This window comes from Meleagris gallopavo, chromosome 12, assembly GCF_000146605.3.
Source record: "Meleagris gallopavo isolate NT-WF06-2002-E0010 breed Aviagen turkey brand Nicholas breeding stock chromosome 12, Turkey_5.1, whole genome shotgun sequence".
Taxonomy (NCBI): Eukaryota; Metazoa; Chordata; class Aves; order Galliformes; family Phasianidae; genus Meleagris; species Meleagris gallopavo.
In genome coordinates, this window is record NC_015022.2 from 13,125,712 (window position 1) to 13,137,765 (window position 12,054).

At 44.0% G+C, this 12,054-nt stretch overlaps 1 protein-coding gene and 1 long non-coding RNA gene across 4 annotated transcripts in view; both read right to left on the bottom strand.

The window, feature by feature from the left end:
• AGBL1 (ATP/GTP binding protein like 1) overlaps window positions 1-12,054 on the bottom strand; it is a 300,344-nt gene that overhangs the window by 259,744 nt on the left and 28,546 nt on the right. For 2 of the 3 annotated variants that reach the window (XM_010717491.3, XM_010717493.3), the window contains exon 1: window positions 9,481-9,753. The exons of the other annotated variant lie outside the window; for it this stretch is intronic. In XM_010717491.3, coding sequence (XP_010715793.1) covers window positions 9,481-9,531 — 51 coding nt within the window. In that variant the 5' untranslated portion in view covers window positions 9,532-9,753. Of the gene's footprint in view, window positions 1-9,480; window positions 9,754-12,054 lie in introns of those variants that run through there. 3 annotated transcript variants of the gene reach the window in all.
• Window positions 3,910-4,942, bottom strand: LOC109369645. Its single transcript, XR_002118967.1, has 2 exons — window positions 4,863-4,942; window positions 3,910-4,719 (listed from the first exon to the last, which is right to left on the bottom strand). It is a non-coding gene; the product is annotated as an uncharacterized LOC109369645 (long non-coding RNA).

Consider the following 12,054-nt stretch of genomic DNA (forward strand, 5'->3'; position numbering starts at 1 on the left):
TTATATTTGAGCATGATTTCAAGGAAACCATTGGTAGAACAGATCACCATAAGCTCTGTTGGAACACAGAAGGCAAACTCAGCTCGGAAGTTTTCCAAACACTTCAATAACCATAACTCATAGATAAGACCTTCCAAAATTTTCTGTGAAGTACAGCTTTACCTATGGGATCTTTTGAAACAAACCACTAATAAGCATGGTTTTCATATTAGATGAGAATCGTTTTAATGCACCTCTACTTCCAGCTGTCCCCTTGAAATCCTTCTGCATTATGGGGAGATGAGGTGACCTAAGTCCTATTGGAACAGAAACTTGAAGAAAACCATTGCCAGGCACACAACCCTCTTCATATGGCATCTCAAGCTCTTTCCTCTTGTTATGGCATGCTAACATGAGGCAAGGGGCCATTCAAATGCAAGAGAGTTTTCAAAGAGGAGACCAAGAAAAAAAAAAAGAAAAAAAAGTTCAGTACCTCTGCTGTCCTCTATCCTCGCCAGAAACCATGAGGATGGTGCTAGTTTATTCCTGGAAAAACAGAGGGTTGAAAGAGGCAGTTCAGTTTGCTCCTCTGACTTCATCAGATCTGTATTTTAATCGTAGGGAAAGGTCAGGTGAACCATTCGCCCTCCCCTCCTTTGCAGCACAGACAGGTGGGCATTCCCTATGCCAAGTGAACTGATTATGCTTTCCCTCCCAGTTACACTCCTGTTTGTCAGGTTAATCCTGAATGAAACGGAGAGCCAGCTTTATCCTCACTGTAATCTTCCACTTCGACCTTCCAGAAGGAATCCCACAAAAGTGAGAGGGTGGTAGAAGACCATCTGCATTGAGTCGATTCTACCCACTACACGAGTGTCATCTGCCCATGGAGTAAGTTGTTCTACACTTTAATTTGGGAAGCAACGTGATTGCTTCTCAGCACTCAGATTTGACAATGAAGTTTGGTACTATTTAGCAATCAAATGAAGAAATCAAGAGGCACAGATATTAAATGAATTTGATGGAGAGAGTTTTTAGCAGTCCTGAGAATAAAGCCCAGGCCATCAGTACTCCACCATTCTGTATGTTGAAAGGGAGGAAATAGGTAGAATAATGAGGAGTAGCAGATCAGTCCAGAGGGTAAGAACTCATCTCCATTTACTGTAGGGATCAAAATCCCATTGGGAAACCTCTGCTTGTAAATTACACCAACAATTAATGCACATAAAGGACTCCCCAGTAGTGGAGTGCAGTAAAATGCAATAATACTGAGGTGCTTCCATGTCTCTAGTGTCAGAAAAATAATAAAAACAAAAATGTACTGCCTTCAAGCATCCCTTGTTGAAAGGTAGAAAAAAAAGGCAAGAACTCCTTGGTAGATTAGTTATTTCTTCCACAGGACTCTTCTGTGTCAGAATTACTCAGCTTTCACAAAAGACTCACCATAAAAGTTTTGCTGTACTCATTAATTCCAACTCAACCTACAACACCTTTAAAGAAAAAGCAGTGTTCTTCCCAGAAAAGAAATCACAAAGAAAGAAATGACAGCCTTGCTCTCCAAATCCCCTAAGGGAAGGAGGTTTCACTTTGCCCATGGAATTTCTTGTTGAGCAGATGTTATTCTGTCAATCAATACCCCGTGCAAAACATTCATTCTCTTCTGCGTAGCTTAGTACTGCCTGTGGGCAGAAGGGTCTCTATTATATTATCTTTGTCCTCTCCAGGAGGCATGAAACAAATGACAAAATTTTTGACTTCTAAAACCTTAATTTCTTCATAATATGACAGGTCTCCATTCAGTAAAACAAAGGCCCTAACAGTACAACAAATCATCAGGAAATACTCAGTCACGGATGTGAATTTGTTGCGCCTTCATTGATTCATATTCTTGCTTCAATAGGAGCTTTAAATTAACTGCCTTTTCAGAAATTAAACTGTCTTTTGTAAAATAACAGCACACATTCCTTCTGACGCACACAGTTTCCAGGACTGTAGGCACTGAGGACTCACTCCTGTCAACTGCGCTGGACATTCATGCCTAGAGCTGTACAAGAACAAAACTGTATGGCTTCTTTCTAACACTCACTCCTCACTTTGTGCATCAAACTTGATTTTGTAGTGGGGAGCAGGACAGTCAGGTGACATTGCCTTGGACCATCTGGGTATCCCTGGAGAAGACTGTAGATCCCTATCAAGGAGTGCATCCCACCACTTTCCAGTCTTGTTCTGGATGCAGTCTACCTCAGTAGCCCAAACCAGCTTGTTCTGATCAAGAATCCAAGTCCCTTCCCCTGTGGAGAGGAGCAGTCAGCTCAGCACACAGAAAGGCTTCAGCTAGTGGAACAGGATTTGTGTCCTACAGCACATCAGGCTCTATAGGCCAACAGGTGCAAATAGACTATCCATGAGACAAGTGCTTATTAACAGAACAGAGAAAGGCTACAGGGAATTATTTTACATCCAGGTCCGGTAAGAACAATGTAGTCATGGGGCTAAAGTCTGGCATAGCACAATAGGGTGATTAGTGTGCACATAGGGGATCTGCAAAGACAGGAAAACCTGAGGCTCTCAGGTCTCCACACATCAACCCTAAAACATACAGGAAAGGGTCACCTTCCCCCCAAGGAGCGTGGCTAATTTCATAAGGAGCGAGTGGCGTCACCTCAGTTCTGTACTTTCCCTGGGCTCTTTGGAAAACAAGGGGCTTTTAGCTCTTCTTCCCCCAGAAGCACAAATTCTCCTTCTGATTTTCTCACAAGTGGAGTGAATACATGCACTGTGCTACCTATCCTGACACAAACAGGACCGATCTCACAAAACCAGTGTCCCTGTGACAGGGACATCTCCAGGGGCAATTTTCAGCCCTGCTATCTCAGAATGAGCAGCACAAAATCCACCCCCATCTCTTAAACTCCTGGAGGTGCTGTTCTCTCATGAAACTGCTGGTGTTACAAGATGCTGCTCAAGTTAACCAATATCAGCTCATCCATTTTTTGATACAACCTTCTAGGACTCTCTGCTAAGTGTAATGTAATAAACTGTCATTCAGAGATGCCCACGACTGCATTTTCTACCACAGACATATTTTCCCATTACAGATAAAGCCAAGAGGACTGCTCCAATGCATTGGAGAGAAAAAGTGTGTGAAAAGGATTGCCAAATCATTACAGCACAATGTAGCATAATACACTGGAAATAAGATTATGCTATATAAAGAAACATAAGCAAGATCTATTCAAACAAACATCTCTCTGTCTGAAAACAACTCTTTCCATGTATTTCACAGAGTGAAACTATTGAAGCCCAAGAGAAGGTGAAGGTGGAAATTTTCCATTGACACAAAGATATTGACATAGTGTATTAATATTAGGCATACAAAACAGCCATGGAAGCACAGTAACCTTCAACAATATTTGTGATTTACAAATAGAAAATCAAATGATTGGAATATTTTTAGATCGTATGTGAAAGCTAAGTATGTCTTAAACAAATGCACTTACTTTCTTACATAATGTAGTTTAATGTGCATATCCATAATGCTGCAGCTGTCCAGAAAATACACAGTATAAATCTGCTCACTGTTATATAGCATACCATTATACTACATAAAAACAGCCTGACCATAGGTGCAAAGTCAGGTTAAGAGGCATTGCTTTTAAATTGTTTGTGTCACCTCATTTGGCCCCCTGGCATTTTTATTTTACTTATTACACAGTAGCTTGTTTTATTTCACAAAACCCCTGCTCCTGCATGAGCAGTGCATGCTTCCCTGACAATCACCCTGCATAGCTCTTTGTCCTCAACATTTAACATGTAGTCCTGTGCATTATTTATTGTGCTCAACCCAAGCCCCATACTGAAATAGAATTATTGATTCACTTTTTTAAAAATCATTATTTCAGCAAAACTTCACTTTTTTTTTTTTTTCCTCAAATATTAATTGCCTGATCTTCTCTAACACCAAAGGGAGGCACAGTGGGATTATTAGCAATTTAACACATGATTAAGCCAGATGCATTGGGACGTAACCCACTTCTTTAGCCCCGCATTCAAGTGATTTAGTGACAAAACTATCCGACCACATTTGCATTTCTACAGCAAGAGAGCCAGAGGGTCTCCAGGAAAGGACAGACTGAAGCTGACTTTTCTTCCTTGGCAGAGATAGTTCTGTTCAGATTCCTGGGGCCAGAATACAATGCACTTTCCTGCTCATCCCAGCTGCAGCTATTGGTACAGCTCTGATCGGCTTCTGGGTAGATTGCACACCCCAAGGTCCGACATTTTCATTAATGCGGTCACAGGGAACTCTGAAGAGCCCAACTGAAAGCATTGTCAGAGGAGCTGGCAGCATGCTCAGAGAAACAGCTGCAGCCAGCCTGAGAACAGAACAAAAGCCTGGTCTGAGTTCAGCTGGTGGAAGGGTTTCAGCAGAGCCCAAAACGTGCCTCAGCTGCCTCTGAGGGCTTTCAGGGCTCTGCACTGATTCGCAAGAAAGCCAAATGTTGATATGTCTTCCATGGCCTTGTAGGAATTTGGGGTTGATGCCCAGATGTTGGCCTCCTTTCTCTCTTGATGGTGCAAGGGCTCCTCCTGCTTAGCAGTGCCCCACGGCGGTGAGCCAGGAAGAGCTCTGAATTACCTTTAGGTTCTCCTTAGAGAGGATGCGATAGTTGAGGCAAAAAGTACAAGCAATGACTCTGAAAGTTGCGATGCTGGCCCAGAGAACCTCTACAGAATTGCCTGCAGAAGAGTATTTCTTCTTTAAAAAAAGAAATGAGCATATGCAATCTGCGTCTTTATGAAAACAATAGCAGATAACCAGTTCTCAATTACCCAAAAGGGGGAAGGTCCCAATGCAGTTAAAGAAAGAAGGATTTGCTTACCCATCCCAAGGAGGAAGGCTCACCAAATACTCCACAAAGAGGGACCTGCAGGTAGAGACCCTTCCTTTGTGGCAGCCAGCCCTTCAATGAGGCTTAGGGAGGGGTGGAACCAGGAATTGCTTTCACCTGTGCTCCCAGGGCTGGCTGTGTCCCTTCAACAGGTGCTCAATCATTGGCTCAGGCCGTGACTTAGCGATTCCTATACAAATCTGCTTTGGCATTAGAGACAGGAGAGTACTGAGAGAGCATCCAGTGTTTCCCTATGATGGATTTTCCTTGGAACACCATAACCAAGTGTCTCATTGACCTAATTGCACTGCTTTTGCTGCTCCAAAGCTAGAATATTTTTGTAAGGAATAGGAGAACACTAAATCCACTGCTGTTTACTTTAGGTATAACAATCTCAATAAAACACAGTTAATGAACCACATGAAAATGACCATCTGGTTTTGAGCTGAGTTTTCTTCCCTGTAAGAGTATTCAACTAACCCCTATATGCCAAGCTGCCTCCCAAAAATACAGAACCAAACTCCAAACTCTCCCACCTCCTGTGCAAACCAGCAGGCGTTTTCTGCTTGCTGAGAAGTTCTTGGTGTTTTACATCCATTTTGCTCAGTCCCAGGAATCTCAACTGCTCTGCTGACAGTATAAGTGCAAGGATGCAGAGGAGACAAAAGCATTTTGCAAAATGCATTTATATTCATTGTCACTGGAGCAGCACAGATATCTTCCCACTTGACTTTAGGATAACAATAGAACTGCCTTGTCAGCCAGCCAGCAAAACAGCTCGGGAGAAGCAGCGCAATGGAACAGAGAGCTTCAAGTTAGCAAACAGTGAATCCTGCATCTCTTCCCTGCTGGGCACCACAGTCATTCAGACAGGAATCCCTTTACACTCGTGGATACGTAAGATTTTCACCTCTTTCCTTTTGAACCATAACATTCGGAAACCTTTGCAGTCCAGCACAGTAGGGTTTAGTATGAGCCAAAGATCTGCCAACAGCCCCAAGGGTTGCCAGCTTAGTGGAATATGCACGCAGACAGTGTGGCTTTGGGAAGCATGTGAACACTGTGCTGAGAGCCAACAGGAAATCTGGGACTCCTCAGGCAACACAGTGCACACTGCCATGCAATAAGGAGATGTTCTCAGGGGTAACCAAGGCAGGCTCATATCTCGGCCTGGCAAACAAGGAAAAGAGCAGGGAGAAAGCAGAGGAAGAATCAAAATGTTCCTTATTTAGCATGCATCTGGAGGATGGAGTGAGATGAAGCTAGGATAACCAGCAGTATGAATATGGATGCTCTAAAATCACAGCTGATTCAATAATCTGGGACACAACAAAAGATGCTGCATTTTCTATTGCTCTACGTAGCCACTGACAGTTGTTTTTTTTTTTAATCAATGACCACATACCTTCTCTAGGCATTAAAATAAATAGGGGATCTAAACCCAAATCTGTCTGGGATTTAGTTTTAAAGATCTGCAAAACATCAGAGTTTCTCCCCTGAACATAAGCTGTATGTGGAGATGATGCTGATTTCTGGCACGGTCTGACTGGAGAGTAGAGTGAAGAGTAGTAATCAGCCCAGCCTTGGTGCAGGTACTGTACTGGCTAAGAAAGACAGAGCAGAGCTGGATGCAAAGACATTACTGTGATGCAGAGATGGGAACAGAGCAGGATGAGAGATGAATGGGATAACTGTAGGAGCAGGCGGGATGGGGAGAGTCAAGAAGAGAGAGCAAAGAAGAAAGTAGCAGGGTTAAAAGCAAAATAAGAAATAACAGAAAGTTCCTAATGGTTTAGCACTGCAATACTGATACAAAACCTGTGAGAAAGGGAGAGGTTTTTCTTAAATCTGAAACTCACATTTGAAAGCTGTACCTTGTAAGCAATGAAGCACTTCTTACCTAGGGATCTGAAATGTCATGTCTTCCCTGCAGTGACATTTCAGTGACAAAATGCAGCCGCGCTTTAAAAGCAGTTTTTGCTTTTCACCTTGTCACTTTTCAGAACATCTGTAACGAGTTGTGCTTCCATGAGTTTCTGCTGTCACTGGAGGATCATGCTCCCTTTTTGCTCTGTTAACAGTTCTGAAGAACTCAAAAAACCAAATGTGTTTCTTCCTTTCTTCGACTGGAGCAGGAATTCTGTGACAAAGTGCACAGTGTTTGAGTTTTGGTCTGCGTGAGACCATCCTTACCAAAGCCAGGTTGTGAGACCAGGAGTCTGTGCCAAGAGGAGATAAGCTAGACTGCTCTCTCAGCTGAAGGTGATAGAACATTTCTCAGGTGGGTACATTCTTCAGATTGGGAATAATAATCCATGCCAGTACTTGGAAGTAAGATAGAAAACTAGTTGTCAGTGTGTGACTAAAGGAAGAAGGCTGTTTTGTTCTGAGGTCTGTAAAGAGCAGCTTGGTGGGTGAATGTTCCCTCATGCTTCAGCTGAAAGCATTCTGTATACAAATGAGACTAAGGTGATAAAACAAAGGGAAAATACACAATAATACTGTCCTGCAGAACAGCCTGCTGTACTCAGCAGATATGTTCTTCATGCCCAATAAAATAATATGAACTAGCACTGGCAATTTGGCAGGACACAAAAACAAAGCCACTGTGTTTTGGACAGCTGTTGGAGAAAATAAAAAGTGTGGAGAGATTATATCAGCAAATGCAAATGTCAACAAAAGTCATTATTTCCCAGGCCAGTGCTTCCAGACTGTGACTAGCAAAGGTCCTTTTTATCTCTAGTTTGTGTACCTGGGACAGGTGATGGCGTTGGAGTGATACACTGATAGAGTTTTGGCTGAAGGTAAGAGAGGAGGATAGGAATCAGAACAAATCAGAGTAAAGCCCTTCACTCTTCTTTAAGTGAATATGAATTTTTTGGAAAAAAGGTTGCTGTACTAAGGTTAGATTTTGTAACAGTGTGGGTGAGTGCTCAGCAGCCTTGCATTTTTGCCAATACCTTTGCAGTTTTGCCAACTCTTTTACTTGGTTCTAGATATACTTCATCCTCTTCCGTGCAGTTTTGTTAATGGATCACATAAATTAAATTACAGATCCCAATTTATTACTGTGCCTTGTCCCTTTCTGCCCCCCGATTATGCACAGAGTACCAGGACTGTCAGCGTTAGAAAGTATAAGAAGAAACAGGAGATGTACACTCAGTTCTCAGTTATCCAAAGTAACAGACTGTAACCTGGACATGGCAAAAACACGATCTAATGCAAAACATGCATTACATATGCTGAAAGAGCAATGGGGCAAGCAAGTTACACTGCCATAAAAAGAACAGTAAACAACTTTCATGTGTGCCCATTCTTCTGCAGAACTCATCGCCACAGGGTGCCATGGAGGGCAAACCAGGGTTTGGCAATGTTATGAGAAATAAAAGTTGTTGACAGTTACACAAGCTTGGATAAAGATGTCAAGGCTGATCACCGCATGCAGCTATGGTTCTGGAGCCATTTACGAACCATGGGGTTTTACGACCTTCTATACACATTTCTGACAGGTCACAAAAACCTTCAGAAACACAGGGCTGAGGGACTTGAGCTCTTGGGCTGACCCAGGAGGGAAGTCTGTTTCACACAATGTGCTCCTTATTTCCTGCTCCTGTGCATGCAGCAGTGCAAGGTTTCAGTGATGCAAGAAGCTGTCGGAGGATGCTGCTGCCCCAGATGTAAGGACCCTGTAGCACACACTGCCCCAAACTCTTGCCCCTGTGGGGCTCTGACCCAGATGAGGGCATCTTAGAAATGCAGACAACTGGAATTTCACCATAAACATCTAAAAGCTGTTTTTTGTACAAGCAACTCGTCCTGGCAAAGCAATTCCCACCCACCACTCATGACATAACGGTATCTCGTGAACACACAGGTTCCCTTCCAAAACACGCATCTCGTTTCATAGAGTGGGTCATGCCTCCTCTCCTGTGAGACCACAAGGAGCACATACATACTGGGAGAAAAGAGAACCAAGGGGATACCCTACAGACAAAGGAAGAAGTACTTCTCCTGTCCAACAAGTGTGATCCTGGAGTGGAACATTTCCCTCCCCTCTGCTCCTCGGGGACATCTGCTGAGCACTTAGCATCTCACCAAGCCCAACCTCGGGAGGTTTTGCTGCTTTCCTGAGAGTGCTTCGGGGTCTTGGTGAAGCAAATTTGACAGGGAGGAAGTTGCAGCCTCCGGGCAGATCTATTTACTCATTCTCCATGGCGCTCGGAGCACTGCTGCACGCTCCTGCAGCTCGCCTCGCTCACAGACTGACAGTGCTGTCAGGTCCCATTCATCGTAAAGCAGCCGATTCCTCACACCTCCCTCACTCCCCTGCTGCACACAGCAAGATTGCAGAAGCCGAGGCACTGCAGATAGGGCTCTGTGATTGATGCATAGCAGTAACTGCCAGCGTTCGTCTTCGGATAGTGAAACTTCGTTTCATAAAGGCGTTTTAGGGTGGGAGGTGCAGGTCAGGACTCCTGTGTGCTGATGCTTTTAGAGACAAGCCAGCAGGGAGTTCCTAAGAACAAACTCAGCTCAACAAGTCGCTGCTGGTGTACTGAAGAGGAAAACAAGCCCACGCACCTCTCTCGTTAGTTCAAGCTGTTCTTACCTGGAGGGTGGAGAGAAGGACTTGCAAGCCACTGGCTTCTTGTTCTGCCATGCTGCTCCCCACTCACAATCTCTCTCTCTAGCAGAAGACAATGCAGCCAGAAAGCAAACGTGCCTGGCTGCTGCCCCTGTGCCGTTTAAGAAATGAAGAAGCTAAACACAGATCCCCAGACACACGCAGACTGCTACCACCAATAATCACAGCAATGCAACTCTAGACCTCAGCAGGAGAGATAAATGTACCCCCTCCCGCCGAGCTCTCCCACTGTGACGAGAAGATTAATCCCTATATAAAGAATCCTGGGGATTAAGTAAAGTGCTCAGTAAAGGTCTGGGTGCTTGGTGTGTGGCAAGGGGGAGTGGTGGGGAGGGTGGCAATAGCAACAAGAAAGCAGAAGAGCTACAAACCTCAAAGAAAGCCAGCGAGAAGGGAGGCAGCTCACTGGCTGCCTGACAGGCATTCCCAGCTGACCTGCTGATCCGTTCCAGACCCTGCGTGGATTTGGCTCTGTTTGACTCTGCTCCAGTGAAACCGGAGATGTTGAGAAGGCAGAGCGAGCGAGAGAGATGCCCTCAGTCTTAACGAGCGCTGACAACGAACGGAAGATACACCCAGCATGAGGGACAGGTGGAGTGGTATCACTGAGGCTCACGGAGAGTTTTGGGCTACCAACTGCCACGCTTCTCTCCAGTTGCAACCATGAAGGCCATGGACAGTGCCCCAAAGCAGTCACAAGGCAGGGAATGCATGCGGAGGGCACCGCGTGGCTGCATGGCAAAGCCCAGGGAAGAAGAGCGTTTCCATCCTGTGCGGCCCCTCTTCCCCTGCAAAGTGCAATTCTGGGAGAAAGTTTGCTCCAAGGGCCACTACAGTGATTCACATGTACCTCTTCATGTATGTAAGGACTGTAGCTCAGAGCAGAGTTTGTTCCCTGGTGCATGAACCACGCTGGAGTACAGCTGTAGTTGAAGCTTGGATTCCTAGGAGGGCACGGAGTCCACATTTAGCTTCAGCTGGATGATATCAAAGGACTTGGTAAGCAAGGAGGAGCAGGTAAGAAAGATGGAGGAGGGCCAGGTGAAGTTTTACCAGGGACATTTTTTCAGTGTGAAAACATTACAATACAAACAAAACGTTTTTTGTTTTTTTTTTTCAGGGATGCAGAAATTTCAGCTCAGCTTTCATACTGCAGGGATGGTATCACTTGAGGGAGATTGGTAGACTGACAGTGGAGATAATTATTTGATATGCAGGATATGAAGGTTGGGTCTTGTCTTTCCAGTTTGGGAGCATTATTTTCAGCCTTTTACATTTCAAATAAGTACTTTATTCTGGCGTGGGTCTCTTTAGTCCTTCTAGTAAGAGCTTTTCCTCTTTAAATGAATAATTAGAGATTGCCGATGAAGTAAGCTTGGTCTCTAGGCAAAAGACAAATGCTTACAGACCTCAGTATTGCAAAGCAACATGGTAGGTGGTCAATGCGTGCACACAATTCTTTGCTGATGTTAACAAAGCAATCACAGATTGGAGCTAAAGCCCTAATCTTCTAAGGAGATGTAAAATGAAGAATAAACCACTCCACTCTTGGCCAGGGACTGTTTTCATGTGATTATCCTTACACTCTGCAGAACCTTTATTGACCAAGTGTTCTAGGCAGATGCTAAGATAAATTCTCTCCAGCTCAGCCCAGCAATGTGTGAACAAGTGATACAAGCATGACATTCCTTGGTTTCTGTGTCTGCCAGCAGGACATCACTACCAAGTTATAAAATTAACCAAACTGAAATACCTGTGCATAATTATGGAATCACAGCAGTCCATTCATGGAGAACTTTATGAGGACTACTGATTGATGGACAAGATGCTCTACAGACAACCAGGCAATAAGAAGAGAAGCTATATAGCCTCATTTGGCATGCAAATTCAGGTTCAGAGATTTCAGTTTTCCAAATGAAAAGACTAATTTCAACAAGAACAACAGCAAAAGACGTTGCACTCCATGAAATACCATATTTTAGATAGAGAGATGGCATTCTACCTGAAAAACACTGAATTTTGACCACACTTTGGAGGCATATTGCTTTCAACATACCAAAGAGTTAAATGCAGAGTGGCACTATACTTTTCTTCTGTGTCAGGCCATCTTATCTCACTGGCTCCCCTGGTCTCTGGAAATACACTGAAAACCTACCTTAAGTTAAACTGAAGGAGTTAGGCTGGGCTCCACAGGTCCTAAAGTTGAGAGCTTAGGTAATACACAGAGGGATGAAATACTACAGTTGAGTGTGGCAACTGTGAAACACAGATGGCCTTAATGGAGAAAAAGTTCTAATATTAGAAGGGTGTTAAGTTTGGTAGAAAGAGGTGCAGGGAGTAAGAACATGCTGTTCACCGTGCTTTCCAGATCCATCTGTGCCTTGTAAAAAGATTAGTCCTAGAGGCAAGGGAAATATCCAGTGCCAATCTTGAAGTCTTTCTAAGAGTTAACACATTTGACAAGTGACATTGAAGCAAGGCTTTAGGTTTCTTTCACATCAGCAGGACTCAATAAAATCTAATAACAGACCATTATGT